This window comes from Epinephelus moara, chromosome 11 (genome assembly GCF_006386435.1).
Source record: "Epinephelus moara isolate mb chromosome 11, YSFRI_EMoa_1.0, whole genome shotgun sequence".
Lineage (NCBI taxonomy): Eukaryota > Metazoa > Chordata > Actinopteri > Perciformes > Serranidae > Epinephelus > Epinephelus moara.
In genome coordinates this window covers 23073124-23097179 of record NC_065516.1, presented here as the reverse complement: position 1 = coordinate 23097179, position 24056 = coordinate 23073124, and the positions used below count along the sequence as shown (strand labels likewise).

The 24056-nt window shown below is 42.9% G+C and overlaps 1 protein-coding gene across 1 annotated transcript in view; it reads left to right on the top strand.

Moving 5' to 3' along the window:
- dok6 (docking protein 6) overlaps positions 1–24056 on the top strand; it is a 70505-nt gene that overhangs the window by 35756 nt on the left and 10693 nt on the right. Inside the window, exons 3-7 of the mRNA XM_050057348.1 lie at positions 5863–5977; positions 12671–12790; positions 16997–17186; positions 17604–17742; positions 18886–18991. Of these exons, the coding sequence (XP_049913305.1) occupies positions 5863–5977; positions 12671–12790; positions 16997–17186; positions 17604–17742; positions 18886–18991 (670 nt within the window). The remainder of the gene's footprint in view (positions 1–5862; positions 5978–12670; positions 12791–16996; positions 17187–17603; positions 17743–18885; positions 18992–24056) is intronic.

Below are 24056 nucleotides of genomic sequence, written 5' to 3'. Positions count from 1 at the left end.
AAACTCAATACTTCAAAAAGGGAGTCCAACAAACCAATGGGTAATGGTGGCTACATCCATTAATTTTAATACAGTCTATGGTATTATCATGACTGATAATCCTCCTATCCAAGGTAACATCATAGATTAAAAAAAAAAAGAATGTGTAAAAAACAATCTTAAACATCTCAAGATGTTTTGAAGATGTCTTCGCAAACATTAAAGGAACAATGCGTGAAATTTGGGGGATTTAGTGGCATCTAGCAGTGAGGGTTGCAGATTGCAACCGACTGAAATTTCTCCTGATTAAAATTTCGTAAGTATTCATAGTGTTGGAGGTTTTTACCGGAAGCCAAAATATCCGCAGAGGTTTCTTCCTCTCCAAAACAAACAAACCTAATGAGTTAAATCGGTGATAACATGGAATAAAACAGGTTCACATTACAAATTAACGTTTTTTCAACAGTGTTTAGCTCGTCGCAGAGAGGCCGCCTGCCCAGCACCTGCTTATATGTTGTCACCTTTTTTCTCTGAGAGCTTAAGATCCAGTCATTCTGGAGGTTTGAGCTTAATTATCTGCAGAGGTCTCCTTTGCCAAAACAAACAAACCTGGTGATTTAAACCGGTAAAACATCCAACACTCTTGCTGCAGAGGGGCTGCTAACTATGGTGGCCGATGCAAAAATGTGAATGAGCCTATCTAGAGCCAGTGTGTGGTATTCCTTTCTGGGCTACTGTAGAAACATGGTGGTGCAACATGGCGATCTTTATAGACTCCCTATGTAGATATAAACGGCTCAGTCTAAGGTACTGCAAACAACAATCCTTATTTTCAGGCCATTATACACTTAAGAAAACATGCTTATTATATTCAGCTTCTACCAATATATCTCCCTAAATCCTACACATTGGACCTTAAGTAGATCTAGAAACCAGTGTTGTTTGGTGCAAGTCTAAACCACATGTTGCATTGTAACTAAGGCACGTTTCTAAACTCAAAGTTACATAGTGCTTGAAAAAAACAAGTATGAAATAAAGTATATGGCTGTTTTATTGTCTTGAGCCTTATGCATCTTAATGAATACTTATTTTATGTGTAGGAAACAAGACATGTTTCACCAAGCAAAAGGTTTAAATTAACATGTATTTTGCTAGCGGTTATGCCTAAGGGTATTAACGTCCGTCAACCTTTTAGTCGATCAACCTGTAGTGACCAGATTGCCATGAAATTAGAAATCAATATTCATAATCTCCGCAGTGTGATCTCTAATGATCTGGTAACACCCTGACCTTTTGTCTAATGCCACATCAGACCACCTATCATGTTTGAAGTCTGATAATGCCACTAATAAATAACACCATATATGCAGTCTCCTGTGGGTACTCATGGTCTCCAGTGGTTCTCGATTTTTAGAGCTTGTCTTCCTGAATACCAAAAGGAGATTAAACCTGGTGTGTCACTTCCCAGGGAACAGTCTCTGGCCGAGTCTAAATGCTACTGACATTGGCATGCAGAGCACATTCACCAGACAACAGCCAAGAGTTTCATTTTGCAATTTGGCCAACTGGTGGAATTAATTAGCTTTAGCTGATAAAATCTGACGCCGATGGTCGCCCACCTAAAATGAGGAGCCTGGCATTGTGTTTGGGCATTAGATGTATTCTCTTAAAACATCAGAAAACACGTTCCAGTGAGGTTATGATTTGAATTGATCTCTATGAATGTGATGCAGTAAAACGCAGCATTTTTGTAGGATTATCTTACTCAAGGTGGGTGTTCACAATTACAAAATAAAGAATATTAAACCTATGGAGTAGATCCTGAGTACTGAGCTGTGTTACACACTCTTACCAAGAACCTTGTTTTCATCTTTATATAAAAAGTTCCATCCATTGGCCACAGATGATGGAGTTAAGGATCCATTAAGACACATTTTGCAACCTTATCTTCTCCTCTGGGCCTTTCCCTCCCTTTTGAAAGTAATAATCCAGTATATATATCTCTCCCTGCCTCTTAAGCCTTTTGAAATACTACAATTATGGCTCATTATCATGGTGAGAGGAGACGATGTTAAAGGAGTAGCGCCGTGAACAGTGTTTTATAGTAATGAGAGGAGATAAGAGCAGATAATAGGGGACTTTGACACCAGGTTTGCCATGTTGCTGTAGTTGGAGAGCTGATCTCGTAGTCTTTAACAGGCTGTCTGTTATTGTGTCATTATGAATTAGGTTGGGGATTTCTCAAAACTGTGGAAATTACCTCCGTCTCTCCCAGAATGCATGCACGCACAAGCTCGGAAGATGTTAAGATCCACTTTGTTAGCATCCCCCCACTGCTACAGTACCAGCCGTGTATTGTGAATGAAGCTTCTCCCTGCCTACTGCATCATGCTGTCACACGGGGTGTTCTGTGTGGCTGTAACCCCCACCACCACCTCCTCCCAGAGGCATCTCATACACCCAGCGCTGGAGTGAGCGATGAGTGCACACATGCACCAGTGCACCTGGTAATGCATCGCCACAAAGATCAAGAAAGGTCCCGTCTGAGGGCTTCATTCAACGCTGCAGTGCTTTGGGAGGAAATAGGCTGCACTGGTGGCTGATTTACAGAATCAACACAAAGGGGATTGGCTTTCTATCCCACTTTTTTATTTCTCTCTCCATATCCCCCTTTACACCCCCTCCGCTCCCTCTCGCTTTCTCTGTGCCTTTTTCTCTGTCTGAGAAGCGCTGGTCCACACAGTAAAACAATCCCTGAATATTTTTAGCAATATTTTTAGCCCTGCGAAAAGTTGTTTTCTTGTGTGTGTGTGCGCGCAACACTTCTTGAGCTCTCCTGAGCTCCTGACAGAGGCAGCTAAAGTGGAGAGATGGATCTGTATTTAAATGCCTAAACACAGTATGTGCATATGGAAGTAGATGGTTTCAGTCACACTATAGTGCAGTTCGTCAGCTGGACCACATCTTTGGTTTTGAGAGAAATATCTCAACAACTGTTGGATATCTTGCACTGAATGTTGTGCAGAGATTCATGGTCCCCAGAGGATGAATCCTGATGACTTTGATTATCTCCTGACTTTTCCTCTAGTGGAAAGCGGCATGATGGTGCAGTGGTTGGCATTGTTGCCTCACAAGAAGAGGGTTGCTGTTTTGAACCCAGGGTGGGTTTTCTCAGGGTACTCCAGCTTCCTCCCACAGTCCAAAGACATGCAAGTTAATTGGTGACTCTAAATTGTCCGTGTGAATGTGAGTGCGAGTGGTTGTCTGTCTCTATGTGTCAGCCCTGTGATAGTCTGGCGACCTGTCCAGGGTGTACCCTGCCTCTCGCCCAATGTCAGCTGGGATAGGCTCCAGCCCCTCTCGACTCCCAACAGAATAAGCGGTTAAGGAAAATGAATGAAAACAAAGAATATAGCGCAGTTGGTCGGCTGGACCACATCTTTGGTTTTGAGTGAAATATCTCAACAATTGCTGGATAGCTTGCACTGAATGTTGTACAGACATTCATGTTTCCCAGAGGATGAATTCTAATGACTGATTATCACCAGACTTTTCCTCTAGTGCCACCAGCAGGGTGACATTTCAGCCTTGTTGTGTCATATCTCAGGAGGGAATGGCAGGAAATTTGGTACCGACAATCATCTACCTCTCAGAATCTACTGTAATCACTGTATTGGTCCATTAACTTTCATCTAACACCATCAAGTCAAAATTTGCCCCGTATTTTAGTGTACAACTAAATATTTGTTAACTAATAACATTTCCATCAGCCTCAATTACAGATCAGATGTTAGCATGCTAACACACTAAACTAAAGGCCCAGACACACCAAACCAACATCAAAGAACTAGTGGCGACGAAGGCCAAATGTTGAGTCGCCTCACGTTGCCTGTCTCAGCTAAAAAGTTGCACCCGAACACACCGCAAAGTCTAGGCAACGGCCAAATTGCACGTGCATTCTGCGCCTGCGTGAGAGGAAATAACGCTGTACTCTGCATTCGTCATTCAAAAAGGTTTGCAAGACAGACAGGACGGATTCAAGACACCAGTTAGAAAATTAACAACACAAGTCAATGTTGAAAGAACAAATTGTGCGCTAGTGAACAGAAACACAGACAATTGCAAACAGGTTTTACTACAGAGCTCAGTGGCTAAAACAAGTAATCTTGGATCATATAATGAGTCTGGTTCTATCTCATGCCCTCTTGACTAGCTGTTTGTTTGCTTTCCTCACTTCCACCTCTCTTCTCGTGCACTGAGCCAGTCAGAGTGATTGGGGCTCCAACGCTGATTCAACATGCTACATCGGCAGAAATAAAGCAGGTAATGACTAATTAGTGCCAACAATGCGGGACACACGGTAAAAACTAGGGCGACAGATGCTCACTGACGGCCTGACATTGACCGATAGCTGACCGTCTGCTCGGTCTGTCAGAGCCCTAAGAGAACCAGCAGCGTACAGAGTACCTGCTGAACATCAGCATGTTAGCACTGGTTAGCAAGCTGCCATTAGCGTATAACTTTGAGCACTGCTGTGCCTACGTAGAGCCTCACAGAGCCGCTGCTAGCTCGGCTGTAGACTCATCGTCTTCCTGGTTTGGGATTTAACTTACACCTCTGAATAAACTCGAAGGAAGACGGAGAGAGAGGAAGACGAGAGGAGACGAGGAATGGGTCTCATCACAAATGATTCACTTTGCTCGGACTCTCGCGCCTCCGGCTGGGAATGCACCCAAATCTCTCCCTCAGACACACAGCTTCACAAACACACACACATACACACAAAGAGGGACTAAAACATGCACAGTTACACAAACAGAGAAGAAGATGAGAGGCTGGTGGAATTCACGGCTCAGAAATTCCCACAGTTGATGCTTGCTTTGTGTCAGTTATATGTATGAATGGCCTGCCCGAGGACAAATACATCCTGTATCCTCCTCACAGGAGGAAAAAAAATCACCTCATCTTATATAAAATATTTAGATACCATCTTTGAAGAGGATAAGAAGTTACAAATAAAAAATATCTGCTGTCTTTCAATATCTATAGCCTCCTCTCCCTTCTCTCTTCCTTTTTTATTTCCTTGCTTTTAAAAGTGTCCGTGAACGCTGTGCAGAGGATATCTGACAATAGAGGGGAAATGCATGATATGTAATGTTATCGAGCAAAGAAATCTGTGGTCCACATATGTTGGGTGCTTTATTAGGTCTGGTCTTTTAACCTTAAACAGCCATGCTTTACTATACGGGCAGTGAGCCCAGCTAATTCATTCCCAACAGTCTGGCAAAGGGCCCACAGTTAGCGCACAATGGACTACAATAATGTAATGGGCCTTATCTCCCAGGCAGAGTGAACACAGAGGAGACTGTTGAACAAAATGGCCTGTAAATGCGGGTGATATTCAATTAAATGTAATCTTCTCGTTTTTTTCCATTCACAATCAATCTCCTGGTAAAGTGATTTAGATGCTTTTGATCGCACTCCCCCTGCTATTGACTGGAAAATCATTTTCAAGGAGAGGCACTGGGACCGTGGATGCACAGAGTATACAGTACGAGCATCAGGTCACATTTAAGTGCTTTCAGCAATACATTACACACCACTGCAGCAACCACCGCGCTGCAACCAGCTGACAGTGCGGATGATTTCTTAGTTTTTAAAAAAGAGCTTTTTGTAATCAGTGGAAAAAACTGCTGTTATTTATCTGTCCCTTAAGATTTCTGTTTCACTTTGCCATCCTTTATACGCTAAGCCTCTAACTACTATTGCACTTTCAGCGAAGTCGGTGCAAGATGGCAATTAAGCCTTTGCTGCTGCTGCTGCTGCTCCTGGCTGTGTTCGTTCAAGGTAACGTGCTGCTGCCACTCTCTCCTTCCTCTTTAGATCACTGAGCTCCATAACATCAGGAACATTACCCGGATGCCGCGGGAGACAAAAAAGCACGCTGTGGCGATCATCTTCTGTGACGACACATCCAAGACATTTGCCTGTGAATCAGGTAAGCGCCTTTTCCCCCCCAAATTCAGATTTCAAATTAGCCTGTTTAGCTACAGTGGAGCAGTGGAGTGTGGAAAGCATTGACTGCTAGGCTGTTTGTGGGTTTTTTGTTTTTTTGCATGCAAAGACTTGAATGTGTGTCAGCAGATGCTGCATGAGAAGTGGAGTGTGGTTTGCAAAAAAAGTTTGTCAAGAAGCGGAGGAGGAAACAACTTCAGTGAGAGGCAGGAAGAGAGAGGGAGAGGTGAAAGAGGCAGTGGAGAATTGGAGTTTAGCCAAGTGATGCTCATTTGCCGCTATATTAAGAAGTGGGAGGATCTGTTCCGAAATATTGATTTTCATACTGCAGGTATGAAAAACGATATTGGGCATCGTTTGCAGTGTGTTGCAACCCAATTATGGACTGTAACAATAGAGATTGCCTCTAATACGTGGACAGGAAGCCAAAGAGGCACATGATCTGCACACGGTTGGTTGGGATTCAACAGTGTGTTCTTAAGGTGCAAATAAAGGGAGCTGGCGTACAGGAGGCCGGGGGCTAGATAAGGTGGATGCAACCGATAAGCAGACAAGGATGAACGTCTCCATTTTAACTCCAGCCTTGTGGACGCGTGTGCGCACGTGTGTAGCAGTCAGCCTCAGGGGAAATATTGAACTGGGAGTGGTGAACTCTTCCTTGCCTTTACTCTGTTTTTCCATGATCACTCACTCTCTCTTCCTCTCTCTCTTGGCTCATTTCCATGCACACTGCCTCCCCCTCCACTCACACCACCATATGGATGTCTCTATCACTCTGCGTCCATGACCTCCCATAGTCCTTCACTTCCTGGAATCCCCTTACATTTACACCCCGCACTCAGCACCTGGTTTAGACATCCACATGATGACCACAGTATGAGGAAATACATGATGTTAATGATTTTCATGCAACTTGTGTTTTATTTAAAGATCCAATGTGTAGGATTTAGGGGGGTATATTAGAAATTGAATACCACCTTAAAACAAGAGTCATTATGTTTTCGGTACCTTAGAATGAGCTATTTATATCTACATAGGGAGTGGGTCTTTGTCTACAGAGACAGCCATGTCGTGCCGCCTTGTTTACACACTCTGAAAATTATCTACTGGTTCAACCTAAAAAAATTACGTTGACAATTTGCATGCATCTTTTTAAGTAGTTCCAACTCTGGCATTATTGAGTAAATCCCATGAACCTTTTATAATCTGACAAACCAACATGATTTGCTTTGACCTTGAAAAACATAAGTTGACCCAACTTAATATTTATGTTTGGGTATTATATTTATCTTTGTTTAGATTATTTTTTCAGGCTTTTGCCTTTAATGAACAGGACAGAATGAAATGGGGAAAGAGAGAGAGAGAGAGAGCGGGGGGTGACACGCAGCAAATGGTTGCAAGCCGGAATCGAACCTGCGACCACTGCAGCGAGGCGTCGCACTATCCACTACGCTACCAACGCCCCACAAACATATATTTTTTAGAGTCATTTTTTAGAGTGCAGTAGCCCAGAACAGACAGACCAAGCTCTGACTCTAGACAGGGCTTTATGCGTATTAGCATGGCCGTCATATTCATGTCGGCAGCCCCTCCATGATGAGAGCGTCAGGAAAAAGACAGACTTTTTTTTTACGTGAAAGCGTTTTATTCAATGTTTTTACTGGTTTAAATAACCTAGTCTGCTAATTCTGGAGATGAAGAGACCTCATCAGATAATTTGGCTCACGATGAAAACCTCCTGAACATTTGGGACTTATGTTATCAGAGGAAAAATGTGAGCAAAGATTAGCAGGTGCTGGGCTAGTAGCCCGTGTCCACTTGCCAAACAGCATCGGAGAAACACTGATTTGTAACATCAAACTGTTTTTACTGGTTTAATTTACCAGGGGTCTCATTAATAAACATTGTATACGCACAAAACGAGGCCTGAAAGAGATGTACAAACAGACTTCATAGGAGAAACTTTGATGCATGCTTACGAACATTTTGGGGTTGGGAAATTGACGACACAGACGGTGAGGTGGAAGCCTGATTGTAGAAATTGTCTAATATTTTTCGGCACGCACCATTTTTGGCTTTTGTTCATGGCGTACATCAGAGCATGTGAGCGGAGCTGAGCGGGGAGCGGAAGGATTTTGTGTTGAGCGAGGAGCGGCTATTTTTTTAAAAGGTGGAGCGGAGCCTTATCTCTCGCTCCAATTTCGCTCCGGTTGCTCATGCCCCACCCAGAATGCATCTTTGCACCTGCGCACACCCACACTATTTTCTTTCAAAACTATGGAGTTTACTGTGTACTTCAGAAAAGAAACTGAGAAGAGAAGCAGCGGTACCTTGGAGAACGGTCCCTAACTGCGGGGAGAGGTGAGAGGGCTTCCCCGGAGGTCGGCCGCTTAACCCGGTCCGTCTCCTCTACACTTTGACTTATTTCCACCCTGCCGACAGCGGTACCGTGTAGAACGGTCCCTAACTGTGGGGAGAGGGCTTCCCCGGAGAATCTACCAAGCTCATGTTTTATTTGTGAATAGAAGATTACAGGTTAGGGTAGTACGACGCAGTTTTTTTGAGCAGAGTGGTGAGCGAGTGGAGCGGGATAAAATTTATGATGGAGTGGAGCGGAGCGAAGAATGCGCTTACGTACATTTTTAGTATGGATCCTATGTATTGTTTTATAAATGAGAACTCTGGTCTGTTTGTTTTAGAGATGAAGAGAAGTCAGTGGATAATTCGGCTCACGATGAAAACCTTCTGAACATTTGGAACCTATGTTATCAGAGGAAAAATGTGAGCAAAAAAACTGGTGCTGGACTAGTGGCCCGTCTTCCATTTGCCAGATAGCATCAGAGAAACATTATTAGTGTTTTTACCGGTTTAAATCACCTGGTCCGTTTGTTTTGAGGAGGAGGAGACCTCTGCGGATAATTTGGCCTCAGATAATCAGATAATCTGCCAACGATAAAAACCTCCTGAGCAACAAACACTGAAGCAATTCTAAACAAGTTTAGCTGGTTGCAATCCTCACTGCTGGATGCCGCTAAATCCCCCTAAATCCTACACACTGGACCTTTAAGTTACGTTTTTAAAAAGTCATAAGTCCAGGAAGGAGGTTGCCATCTATTTTAGTAGTAAAATACTTTATTTTTCTGCTTTCTAGGACCTTTTGTGATGATAGTGAAAGAGTACAAATGCACTCCAGAGCTGAATTATTTGCCAGGTCCAGCTGGGTCAGGTTACATGAGAGCTTACCTACATCAGATGCTAATTTGGCACGCAGTCTTCCCACTACTGTGCGATGTCAATGGGAGTTTGGATCTGAAAACTGAACCTGGCAGTTAGAAAGCAAATCTCAAACTTATTTGAGGGCTGCCATCCAAACGAAGCCAAATAGTTTTGAAGTGGTGACTGTTTTTGTTGTTGTTGTTTTTTAAGAGAAAAAAAAGGGAGTAATAAGGCTTTATGATGATATCCTGACATGTTATTTTTAAAAATAACCTTCTGATGCCTGCATCCACGCAGTGGCATGTTGTGTAGTATTAATGAAACGCTGAACAAAGGACGGTAACAGAGCTTACATTTTTTTGACAGGTGTGCTTTGGGTGCGTCTGTCAAAATATGCATAAAGAGATAAAGACAGTGTGACCTGCAGATTGAATAATGTGTCAGCTGCGTACGATTGTTCTCCATCCTGACAGTCTCCTGATTGGATTCTCACTTATTCTTTCACTCCGGCCTCATTCTGTTGTTCTCCAGCAACAAAAAAATGCTACTCCATCCTATTCTATCACACACCTACACCTCCGCACACACAGAGACATCCTCCTACCATATTTCTTCATGCATGGCACATAGACGAGCGAGGCTGCCTCTGCGCTGATGAAGTGTTTGTTTAGCCGATTTTCCACTCACTGGCCTTAAAAGTGTGGGAGTTTAGAGGCACTCAAAGGCCATGGCAACTCTGAATGAGAAAGCCGAATCTGGGGAGGCATGGGCAAGGAGCTAAAGTGCAGAGCTGCTGCCTCTCAGTGTGTGTGTGTGTGTATGTGTGAGTGTGAGTGTGCATCTGTATTTCTGCTTTCTGTTGTGTGAATGAAGTGCTTGAGGCAGCGGCAGACCTTTCCTTCACCCTGCAAAGTTGTGTAGATCTGTCCCATTGGACACTACAGTTGATCTGACAAACAGGCTGTCAGCTATCACACAAGCTAGTTTCAAGTGAATGGAGTGAAAATACTTCCACACACACACACACATATGTTACACAAGCATGCATTCACCTTTAGATTAATAGACACAGAAACACTCTGCTGTTCAAGTGCTTCCATAAGTGTGTCTGTACACATCACTGGCCATAGTTAACATATCCCAGAATTCCACAGGGCCTGGAGTTAAGGAGCTTCAGAAAGATAACCAACTCCAGCATTTGCCTCATTTCATACCTCAGTGACTCTCACCAAATGCTCACATAAGACAATTGGAAATCCTCTCTATTGTAAATACTGTTTTTTCCTGACTTAACAGGAAGGTGAAATGGTGTTCACAAACAACAGACTGCTGCAGAGACTTCCTGATTTGACTTGTGAAATCATCTGTCTCCACTTAGCCTCAAATTAAAACATTTAATTTTACAATGAATGCCACCCCCCTCCTTTATGCTGTACTGTAGATATAATTCCTCAAGATTGATGCTTTAATAATCATATAATCATAGTTGTTCTGCTTTATTCTATACAGTGAGTGCTTAAACACATAGTTCCATGTTGCTTCATTTGCTTTCTTGCAGAGAGTTTAATGATAACACTGTCATCAAGGGCATAGGATTGGTTTCAACATTTGGGGGGGTGGAAATTTTCAAACACTTAATTTCCTGCATACTGGTGATTTTTTGCGCACCAATTTGTGCCTTTTCTGCATCAAATTATAGTGTAAATGTCTTTCATTTTGTCAAAAAAATCCTTTGCTACCTCCATGTTTTTATAGGGTTGGGACAAATGCACATGTTCTAAATATTGAGGGGCAGGGGTGTCGTAGTGGCGGCAAAAGTGGGACTGAATACCCAGGGCCCAAGTGGGAGGGGGGCCTTTGAAAAGCCTGCAGTAAAAAGTTTAGTTCGCAACTTTATGTATTTATTTATTTTTATTTTTTTTAGTAATTAGTGCCATAACTAAATTAAAATTTCAAAAATATCTAAAATTAGAAACACTTATATCCATTGAAAGGCATCATAAAGAATGTAGTGACAGAGACATGTGCTTGTTTTCTTGAGAGGTCACTATGTTTGAATAGTTGTTGTACAGTATTATATGTTGTATTTGTTGCATTTTAAATGTGTTTTTATTGGCTGCCACTTTCAGCCAGGTCTCTCTTGTAAAAGATATTTTCAATCTCAATGGGACTTCCTGGTTAAATAAAGGTTAATTTAAAAAAAATACAAATAAAAATTGGCTGAATAAATTAGTTTAAAGGCCGAACTTTGTATAAAAGAAATAGTGGGGAGCTCTCTGAGGCTCCTCTCACCCCATAAAGACGCAAAATGGTTTAGTCCAGCCTTACACTAGGATTTTTTTTCTCCAAATGTAGCTAAAGCCGAGTGAGCGACTGCTCTTAACATACATTGTCATGTTTTTCCCCCATGAAAAGGAGATCAGAGAAAGCAAACTAAGGCCATGTTTACACGAAAACGATCCACTGAAAAACGAATCATTTCTCATTTTTGTTTTGAAAAAAGTTGCAGTTTCCTGCTGTAGAGTGAGTGACTAAGGAATAGCTACTTAACACAGACAGCAAACTAGCTTGATGACATGGCCAAACACAAGTATGAAGCTGAATGTATTAAACTGTGTGGACCTTAAACTAATGACTAATGAAATCTGGACCCTGTGGCTGGACCAGTTGGGAACCAATGGCCGACACTAGATACGCAGCTACTTCCAACAGTCCCTAACCCCTTTAGAACCCCCAACATGTTGTGCTCCAGCTTCAGTAGTGATTAATCAAGCAAGAAATAATGTGTTAATTAGTGAGCTGTTTCTGGTGTGCAGATTTGTTACCAGGCTCTCTGTTACACCCTTGTGCTAAGCTAAGCTAAGTGGCTACTCACGCTAGCCTCCTATTTAACGCACAGACATCCAACTTTCGACACCAAAGCAAATAAGTGTGTATTTTCCTCTCACCATTTCATTCTGTTGAAATATTTATTTTTTTCATTTCATTTCCTGTCCACTTAACAAGCAGCTTCAATTTGGAAAATAGCTTATTGATCGTCTGAATAGGTGATCACCAGTTTCATTTTCGGCTGTGGCCACTTTATTCCAGCAGAACTACTTATAATGTGCAGCCTTAGAACTGAGTATTGGCAAAGGAGAGGGAGGAGAAACCTCGCTTTCATCTGTCTTTGGCTGTTGCTGAACCCACCTCCTCTTTTAATCTGCACCCGATCGATTGGATTGATTTTTCTCCCCCCTGGTTACTGTTAGCAGTACTCATGTTCTGAACATGCAGCATTTTATTCTGAAATTCCTTCGTTGATTTACGTGCATGTGTAAACACTAAAGGCACAGTTGTTGTAGTATGATCTGTGTTTTATTAGGTCTGGATATGGAGGAGGTGTGTGTGTGTGTGTGTGTGTGTGTGTGTGTGTGTGTTTGATGGTGGACATGCCTTAATGCTGTGCTGCTGTGTGCAGAGCTGGATGCAGAGGAATGGTGTAAGCTGCTGTGCGTGGAGTGCCTGGGCAGCCGTCTCAACGACATCAGCCTGGGAGAGCCAGACCTGTTAGCGGCGGGGGTGCAGCGGGAGCAGAACGGTGAGTGCCCAATTAGTCCCTGCTAACACAGACAGCCATTCAGGGTCAATCTCTCACACTCAGCTCGCCACCAAGCAGTTAGCGGTTGCAGTCCAGGCCCGCATGTGTTAATGCAACTGAGTCCTCAGAGGGTGAGGGGAGCAGAACAGCCACTGTCCAATTAGGCCAATATCTGATCTGAAGTCCCCTGTAACAGTCTTTAGCTACATTAGCACATGTTGGTTCAACTTCAGAGGTACATTCAGATGTGTGTGTGTTGAAAGAAACCTGTGTGTGTGTGAGTTAGAGCACAGGTCACAGGCTGTGGTCGGGGCTCTGTTCCAGCCCTAATGAGAAGTGCTGTGCATCACTGGCTTCCCTCATAATGAAGCTTGTCACAGAGATGGATGAGATTATGGCTCCTAAAGCCATGTGAAATAAATGTGCTTCCCCACATATTCCACTCACAGGAAATGGAAATGGAAAAGAGAGGAGACAACAGGGCGCTGCTATCACACTGGAGCTCATTCTCTGTGTAATTTGTAAACTCGCAGAGGAAATTGAAAAGGCAACAGGCAAAGAAGAGCAGTTTAAAGTTGTAAAAGGGCGAGTAATTGAAAAGAATCTGCCGTCATTTCAGCCCATTTCATTTCATCGCAGCCGTGAAGTGAAATTATATTCTTCAACATAACTTGGCCACATTTTTTTTAAAAGATATCAATACACATTTTTTTGACTGAGCTGACTGAACTGTAACAACACAATTCCTCTCCCCTCTGTTGTGGTAGAAGTTTGGTGCTCGTGCAAAAGTTGCAGCAGTGTGTTACGGAGACACACTGAGCCAGTGCCTCTCTGCTGCCTGGATGACTGAATGAAACAAGAGGCTTCGGCCTGCAACCATGTTTCAATTAGTAGCCCTCCCCAAACAGCAGGGGCCGATAATTAGATCAGAGTTCATTTTCACTGTCCCTAAAAATACGCCACACTATGACATTACCATTTTCTATCCACTGCAGACACATGGCTTATTTTGAATCATTAAGCGTAATTAGTGAGAACTAATTTAGATTATGGAGAACTCGCTCCCTCTCTGTCTCTCCTCCTCTCTTCCTCTCCGTCTGCCTCAGAGAGTTAGTTTAATGTGAATGGGCAGATTTGGCTCCTTGATCCCAGTCTAGCTCACTGGATGGCTACTTAGACCCACTGCAGGTGAAGTCAGGTAAAGTGCTTTTTAAAATACCCTTTTTAAAGGGTTGTTGTACTCTACTTGGCACTGTGCTCCTGGGAACACTCAGAGCTTTAGAAATGGGTTCATACTTTTGCCCTGATCTATGCCTCACCACTATTCCTAATGCCGGCCTTACACCAAATGACCTGAGATGCGATCACACGGTCGCAGACAATTTTTCAGAGTTGGAATATAATCATGAGAGTTTTACCTCAGTTGGTGCACGCTCCTGTGATTTCAATCCTTTTGTCTAAGGTGGTCATAAAACTCAGTCTGAGCTGTCTTAAGTCTTTTTATCATCTTGACGTTGAAAATCACACGTTTAATGTTATCGTAAATTTTTTGTCTTGGCCCACACAAAAACTGGAGCTCAGTGATGTGAGCAGCAACCATTAGCTGTGGTCTCTCCAGAACCAAACAAAAGCAGCAGAACTGGGTAGACATTAAATATGGAGGGGACTCTAGGGAGGTGCAAGAACATGAACACATCTCTGTTCTCTTGGACTGTAGAAAAGGAGGAGAAACTGGTGGAGTTGTGGGGTAAACAAGTATGTTTTTAAATTGGTGTGTACGTCACCCACCAACCAGTACTCATTTCAGTGAGAAATTTTAGTTCAGTCAGGACCACTTTAGTCAAAGAAAACTTTATTTCCATTTGCAGTATTATATTTGTCTCTGTTCTGGGGCCTCTTTGCTTTTCCTAGGCTTATGCAGAAAGCCTAAGGTGGAGAGAGCACACCTCTCCGCCCTTCCATGCGCCTGTATGGAAAGTCTTAAGGCAGAGAGCACACCTGTCTGCCCTTCCATGCGCCTGTATGGAAAGTCTTGAGGCAGAGAGCACACCTCTCCGCCCTTACATGCACCTGTATGGAAAGTCTGAAGGCAGAGAGCACACCTGTCTGCCCTTCCATGTGCCTGTATGGAAAGTCTTAAGGCAGAGAGCACACCTCTCCACCCTTACATGCACCTGTATGGAAAGCCTTAAGGCAGAGAGCACACCTCTCCACCCTTACATGCACCTGTATGGAAAGTCTTAAGGCAGAGAGCACACCTCTCCACCCTTACATGCACCTGTATGGAAAGTCTTAAGGCAGAGAGCACACCTCTCCACCCTTACATGCACCTGTATGGAAAGCCTTAAGGCAGAGAGCACACCTCTCCACCCTTACATGCACCTGTATGGAAAGTCTTAAGGCAGAGAGCACACCTCTCCACCCTTACATGCACCTGTATGGAAAGCCTTAAGGCAGAGAGCACACCTCTCCACCCTTACATGCACCTGTATGGAAAGTCTTAAGGCAGAGAGCACACCTCTCCACCCTTACATGCACCTGTATGGAAAGCCTTAAGGCAGAGAGCACACCTCTCCACCCTTACATGCACCTGTATGGAAAGTCTTAAGGCAGAGAGCACACCTCTCCACCCTTACATGCACCTGTATGGAAAGCCTTAAGGCAGAGAGCACACCTCTCCACCCTTACATGCACCTGTATGGAAAGTCTTAAGGCAGAGAGCACACCTGTCTGTTCGTGTTCTCACGGCAGCATTTACAAGTGGACCAGATCAAATGCCTTGCACGATAAAGCTGCTCTTGATTGGTCAGAATTTCCATGTGGGAAAAATCCAGGAAGTAAACCAAACGTTGAAGAAGAGTACACTTGCAAGATAAATGTGACACTTTCTAATGTCACAATGGAGGGACAACTACGCAGGTTGATTTTAGCGCTGCTCATCGTGGACTATATTGCTGTCATTGTTCATTTTAGTCAAACCATACAGTTTGAAAACGAGGCGCGGCTCCAACTAGAAAACAATGTTTTGATGCATTGGATGTGCTGAATGTGCATATTAAGGCAGTACAGGAGGAGGTGCACATTAATAATCCTCCAAGACTGTAACATGCTCATGTTTAACCCAAACAATGTGTCATGTGACTGCAGTTGGTTCAGATTGAGATCGGAACACGTCCTCACCACAAGCTAACCGCACCAGGGTTCATTTGTAACTGGACCGAGACCACCTCTTCAATAGAGTCTAAGTCCGGTTTATTTGGTACACACCAAATGAACTTGAATTGGATTCAACCAAACCATACAGGGCAGGTGTGAAAGCACTCTAAGGCAGGGAGAGCAGCAGCATCCCTAGAGTTATGTGTTTTTGCAGACACTAAAGGAACTGTTAACATGTCATATTTCTTAAAGGGAATTTGGTGTAATAGCACCACTAAAAACTTAAATTATCTTTAGATGCAAGAGGGTGTCAGACTTTAGTCCTTTAAAAGTCTTCTGTGGCATGTTGGGCATAAGACTTCATGGCTTGGTTTTTGTCCTGCACATGCAGTGTGAATTGTGGGACCTTATACACACAGTTGTGTGCCTTTGTCCAATCAATGCAGTTTGCCACAGGTGGACTCCAATCAAGTTCAAGACACATCTTGGGGATAATTAAAGCAAACAGGATGCACCTGACCACAATCTGAAGTGCCACAGCAAAGAGTCTGAATACCTAATAAGAGATTTTAGTTTTTGTTCTTTAATAAATGTGCAAAAATGTCTAGAAACATACTTTCACTTTGTCATTATGGGTTATTTAGTGTAGATAGATGGGCAAAAATGGCAATTTTATCCATTTAAAATTACATCTACAACACAATAAAATGCGCAGAGTGAAGGGGTCTGAATACTTTCTGTCAGGCTTTGTCCTAATTTCCCTGAAAACATTTCACAGTGTGTCCTGATGATTATCGAAGGTAACAGGGACAATGTTTCTGGAAAGAGATGTATCGTTTAAATGTCAGCTTTAAGTGCTGCAAGTGCCAAAAGTAAAATTCTATTCACCTCCATTGTGCTGAGATAGAGGCATACGTCTTGAAACGTGGACAAAACCAAAACTATTGTGACCCAACCCCTTAACACTGGATGTAAATAGCCATCTCAGAGTTCTCCACATTGTTTGCCACTGTTCCCTTTTTAAAATCGTCTTTTTGTGAATCTTTCCAGAGCGTTTCAACGTGTACCTAATGCCCACCCCAAATCTGGACATCTACGGGGAGTGCACCATGCAGATCACCCACGAAAACATCTACTTGTGGGACATTCACAACGCACGCCTCAAACTTGTCATGTGGCCCCTCAGCTCCCTGCGCAGATACGGACGAGACTCCACCTGGTTCACTTTTGAGTCCGGAAGGTGTGTGTGTGCATGAGGATAAGTGCTTGTGTTGTTTTGTGTGTGTCAGTGATTGAAATGTTAGCGGTGGGAGGGGTAGAAAAAAAAACTTTTGGAAATGTCATAAAAACTTCAACAAAGCAACTTTGGATATCGAAAACATCCCAGGGTATCAGCATTTGCCGCAGAGCCCTTCAGGCATTGATGTGACAGGTGTCTCTGTGAATGTGTGTCTTTGTTTGTGTACCATATCTACTCACGCATGTGTGTGTGTGTGTGTGTGTGTGTGTGTGTTTGACTTCAGTGGGCTATTATATCAATGCGCCTCCCTGTAAGTGCACATTCAAGCATGCATTTTTGTAAATCAGCAATCCAAGAGTGAGCACGATCAAAGCGTGTGCACTTCTCTCTGTCTCTGTGTGTGTGTTCCTGGCGCAGGATGTGTGACACAGGAGAGGGTTTGTTCACGTTCCAGACGCGGGAGGGGGAGATGATCTACCAGCGGGTCCACTCGGCCACGCTGGCCATTGCCCAGCAGCATGAGAGGATGATGGAGGAGATGGAGAAGAGCTCCCAGGTACATTTTTACATTTTTGCTTGTTTGTCTGATTCACCCACAGCAGCTCGCAACGAGGCCATCGGTTTTATTCTTGTGCTGCCAACATTACAAACAGCTAATAATGAGTGCAAGTGTCAGCACGCCATTGTTCCGGGGATAATTATTGAATGCATGCAAAGCGTGCGTCACAACCGGCTATTCCTAATCCTGGAAGAAACGCAGAGCAAGACTCATGTGTACAAAGACTGCATCCGTACACAAATATTAAAATATACATCTATTTTCTTGTTTAAAAATGTCTGTATTATTTCACTGGTTTCTTTGTTTGGTTTAGGCGGATCAAACTACAATGCCACTGAGGCTGTTCACAGAATTATTTTTAGAAACCAACGAACACAAAGGCAATAAATCATGATTTTCACACACAACGTTCCCACACACACACACATAAGAATACACTTTTCTCTCAAGGTACCGCTGCCCAGTCTTTCCCCAAAGAGCCGCCTTGGACCAGGAGCCCTCTTGACACCCCACGGTCTTGGCCTCCGCTCCCTCCTTCCATCACAACACCCGTCCATCCCTTCCTTCCTCCCTCCTTCCTTCCGTCCTTCCTCCCCTCCCCTCCCCGCTATCATCTGTATTCTTTATTTATGTAGGCCTGCCTAGTGTTTGATGAGCCTTGACCATATGGCCATGCTCTTGGACCCCACCATTTGGGAACGTTTCCAAATGCAGCATTTACCCTCAGCTCTATAAATCACACGGATAGCTACACAAAACTGACCACTCGCCGCCGCAGAGTGGGTGAGAAAATGCAGATTCACTCGGCTTCACTCTGCTCCTTTCTCTAAAATATTGGCGTTTTTCATATATTTCCAGAAGTAGCCTGGTTCTACGATGAAGCCTTTAGTTTCACGCCACAAAAAAAACTCTAAAACACATCAGCCAGCACCACAACAATAATCATGATCCCAAATGAATCCTCATCTTGCCCGCCAAACAGCCATCCAGAGTGGAAACATGCCATTCAACCAGCAATATACCGAACTATGAGCGCTTTCTGTTTACTGACACACCCAGAGCAATTTCCCCTGTTGTGAGTGACTGACTGAGAGTGACAGGAAGTGAGAGACACTGTAAGCTTTCTCTGTCTTGTTTCAGATCCACCCCAGAGAGACGCTAACCAAGTCCATCTCCCTGCCACGCAGCGCCTACTGGCAGCACATCACGCGTCAGAACAGCGTGGGAGATCTCTACAGTTACCAAGGTACAGGCATGCAGTCACTAATTATCATATGCACGGTGTTGCTATTTCTTTACCTGCCTATCAGTGGTAATGTGTGGAGCGCTGTGGAAGAGGTGGAGGACAGACAGGTAGGTGGAGAGGCAGGGAGACATAGGAGCTGGTTTACATCTACAAATAAACCTTCTAAATATGGGCTGTTATTCAAACGAGAATAACATGGAAACCTCTGAATTCCAAATTAAATGTGTTTAGCTTTGAAGTCTGAAATCATCCCATAATAGACCAGCGCAGAATCTTAGTTTCCGTCTTCAATTTAATAATGAAAGAACTTACTGAAAAATAGTTTTGAATTGAGCCAGAGCCGTTTTTTCTGTGATAAACAATAAAAACAGAGACAGACAGGCTCATAATCTAAATTCAATTATGAAGGACAAAAATAATTTGGTATGTTCTTGAAAGCAGTGGGTTCATATCTCTCTATGTGTGTGTGTGTGTGTATGTGTGTGTGTGTGTGAGGGAGACAGAGAGAGAGAGAGAGAGAGAGAGAGATAAATGTCATCCCAAATACACCAAACAAACATTTAAAAGCAATACTTTTGTTTTTGCTCCATTTTTCACAGGTTTAAGTTAAACATCTGACTTTTTTTGTGCATTCTATACAAAAACTTGTCACAAATTCTGGTCGCTAATGTGTTAAAATCAGTGTTAGTGAGCACTTCTCCTTTTCCAAGATAATCCATCCACCTGCATATCAAGATGCTGATTGAACAGTGTCACTACTTCACAGGTGCACCCTGGGATGGTCACAGTAAAAGGCCACTCTAAATTGTTAGTTCTGAAGGAGCATGCTGACATGCTGACTGCAGGATTGTCCACTAAAAATGCTGGCAATGAACTTAATGTCCAGTTACCCCCCATAAGATGTGTCCAGTGTTGTTTCCCTGAATTTGGCAGTACATCCAACCAGCCTCACAACTGCACTAATTTGTTTGGGCTGCACGCATTCTTTTGGTCACTTTCACTTCCGGTAGTTGTAACTGGCACAGGGTTGGGTGTGGTTTCACGTTATTTTACCTGTTCATTTACTGGTGTGGCGGCTTTTAGACAAAGATGGTGAGGTTTTGGCGCCAATATCTTCTTTTAATGGCAGTAAGGCAAATAAATGCCAAATGCCAATTGTCACTTTTTCTGAAAATGGTCACTGCTGATGTTTGATGTGTGAGTGTCATACTGGACTTTAAGTTTGTGATTTATTGCTGGATAGTTCAGGTTTAATTGTATTTCATTGATGTCTATTTTATGGTATAAGTATTCATTAATCTAGTGTGACATCAACCCTCTGCAAACACTGTTCCATTTTACCTGCATTACTGTTGTATGTTTGGTGAGATGACAGTTTGTTTCATCTCATTTTGCTTTATCTCAGTTGTTTGTTTAATAAATCATCATAAAAACGCATCTTCGGACTTCAGCATGGATTTATTGAAGGAGTCACAGTGAAGAGCCTACTTAGCCTCTTAGTGGCTTTTTCATCGATAGTATAGTCGCTACAACGATGATGAACTGCTGTCAGGTCAAGACCCCAGAGAGGACAATGAGCATGCAGATGAGCTTCCATACGGCATCAGCTGTTCAGATGGCTGGTCTCGTATGATCTTGCAGGTGAAGAGGCTGGATGTAGAGGTCCCGAGCTGGTGTGGTTACATGTGGTCTGCAGATGTGAGGCTGGTTGGATGTACCGCCAAATTCCAGGAAGGGACATTAGAGCTATCTTATGATAGTGAAATGAACATTGGGTTCACATGCAACAGCCAGTGGCATGCTCCCTCAAAACTTGGGACAACTGCAGCATTGTACGATTAAAATTAAATCATGGGGGAGGAAAATAATTGTGTGTGTTCTTGCAAGCAAATGAGTTCATGTCTATGCGTGTGTTTGTGTGTGTGTGTGCATGAGGGAAGGAGCGATCAATGTCACCCCAAATATATTAATATTGCAGCAGGTGCCCTATAGCGTTCATTCCCCTGCGTGCACTTACTGTAAACATAAAGGGTGTGTGTGTTTGTGTGTGTTAACGTCTTGATGTAGAACCAGAGGCAGAGAGGTGATTAGTGAGCTGATGAGATTACACTCTGTCCATGGTATTAGTTGATTAGTAGACTTATCTGAGGATTATGGGCCTTTTGGCTTTCACTGATAGCAAAACAGAACGCAAGGCGAAGATGAAAGTTGCTCTGACGTCATAATTTTCTTTTGAAAACCTAAGGCTGGATTTATTTTTTAATTATTATTATTATTATCATTTAATTATGGCACGATAAGCTCAAAAGCAAAGTATGTCTTCCATTACAAACATCAACATGTTTTTTTTTTTTATTTACACTAAACAGAGAAGCGTGCACCTCAGGGTCATTATTTATAGGCCCAGTCTCTGTAAACTCTCCTTTTTCAACTCTTCCTCTCCAAACTCTGGTGAGCAGAGGAGCTTCTCTCTCATCCATCACCCTGGCATCTCCGCTGGTCCTCCCACACTTTCTCCGCGTGTCTGTCCCGATTCAGAACAACCCTCCACCTTCTCCCACTCATACACATTCAGCGCTACCATTATCTCCCCCCCTCCTTTCCCATGAATAAATTGAATGCATCAGTGTGTTTGAGGACGCAGCGAAAAGGTCTCGTCAGACAAGGGGGGCGACAAGGTGATTCTGGGGAGCGACAGGAGTTTAACTCCTGTTGTGACACGGGATGTTCAGACCGTGAAAGGCATGTCAGGAGGAGCTCACACACGTCGAGTGCTGCTGCTGCTGCTTTTAACATGGCTGCGAGCCAGTCTTAGATGAGGAGAGCCATACAGAGTAATTGCATTGATTCTTCATTGGCAGAAGGTCTCCACCTCCCTGAAGCTCTTTTACATCCTCTGCTCTCTGAGCTGCTCTCTGCTCAGCATAACCTTATATGTTCCAACAGCACTGCGTCTTTAGAAGGGATGTTAACAAATATGAATGTATATGTTTATATATGCATTCTGAAAGTATACGAACTTCGTCCAGGTTTTTTACAGACATCACACACACCACATAAGGGTGGAAGAAAATTGACAAAATTCAATACAGCATAGGATCGCAATATTATCCCTTGCAATATTGCATCAAAACATGGATGCAAAGTGTCGATTCTTTATCACATAAATTATTAGTATGCCAAAGTCAAGTTAAACTTTTGGTCGCCTACTAGAATAATTAAATGAATTCTTCTCTCAGTCCACTAGTTACATTTGCTGCAATAAAAATGATTGAGTTGAGATGTACTGACTGAAAACTTTATGTATTTATTTAACCTTTATTTAACCAGAAAGTCCCACGGAGATTGAAAATATTTTACAAGAGAGACCTGGCCAAAGTAGCAGTCAATCAAAACACATTTAAAATGAAACAAATACGACATAAAACAACAACTATTCAAACAGAGTGTCCTCTCAAGAAAAACAAGCACGTCTCTGTCACCACATTCTTTTTGATGCCCTTAAATTCATCGATGGATATAAGTGTTACGAATTTTAGATCTTTTGGAGATTGTTCCATGTCCATGGTGCAGAGTAGGAGAATGCAGTTTTCCCCAGATCTGTTAAAAACCTGGTGTACTTTAAAAAGCAACCACCTGGAGGAGCATAGCTGGAAACTACCAGAGCTGACACACAGAAGGGTGCAGAGGTGGGCCAGGAGTTTGCCCAGTATTGCTTTATAGATAAAAAATATACCAGTGTCATTAGATATTAGACATTAGTTGACAAATTTTTCCTTTGGGGACATAATTTGTCGGGGGGTACCCGACTCAGAATAATGTCAGTCGAATCACATTTGTATGTTTAACAAATATTCGACAGTTCAGTTTTTTTCCATATAGATTTTAAAACTTTGAACGGGCTCAGTGTGACAGTGCAATCACGTAATATAGTAAACAAGCTAACTGTGCTAACGACAGATCGGAAAAGTGCAACAACATTTTTTGCCGACAGTAGATATATGAAAAAGAAAAAGCCAGAGACTGTATTATATTGAGCTGTAAATTCGCCATTTCTGAGCAGACGAGAGAAGATAATGTTATCTCGGAGCCTTACAGTGCAGCGTCTCTCTTCCTCTGTGCTGTTGCATTGTGTCTGCAGCTGTCTGTGCCAAAGAGTAGCATGAAAGTCAAGAGCACTCTCTCTGTAGCAAAATCTGGGGACCAAAATGTCCCCAGAAGTGCACTGCACAGCACAGTGACTAGCAACAAAACAAAACAAAAAATGACTGCTTGACTTGAAACAATCTCAGTCGACTGTGAGGTCACCGACTAATGATTCAAATCAGCGACGTTTAGGGGCAGCCTTAATAATTTGCAATTAAAAAAGTAAATATATTGCAATATATGTTATTGTAAAACATTTTAAATTGAAATATTATTGTATCCTGACTTAAGTATTGTGATAAAATTGCATCCTAGGTGTCTGGTGATGCCCACCGTTAACACCTCCCACTGTCTTTACACTGATACCAGGATTGATTTTGTCTATAAAGAATACACTTCCATAACTCTTTTTAGACATCATTAAAGAAACTTCAATTCTTGGCTCATACTTATCAGAATCAGACTTTTTCTTCTGTACCAACAATAACTGACTGTTGTCTGTGCAGTGAAAACAGAGGTAGCCAAAGCAGCATGACTTTCATGATGCACATTTGCCAAAGTGTCAGACTGAAGCTCCCAGAACCTTCAGTCTGACATTGCCTCCATTGAAGGCGATTTACAAGGGGGAGGGAATTTGATTTTTCCCTAACCAATCAGTAGAGATCAACAACTCACCCAGAATCTGACGTGATTAGTATCCATGCCTCGGGGGTGCCGAAAACGAGTAGACATTGCCCGTTTAAAATGTCTCCGTCGTCGTGCACGCCCAGCTGCATTGGCGTTAAATCCAGTTTAGCAGCTTCCTTAATTTGGTCCTCCATTAACGCNNNNACTCACCCAGAATCTGACGTCATTAGTATCCATGCCTCGGGGGTGCCGAAAACGAGCAAGCATTGCCCGTTTAAAATGTCTCTGTCGT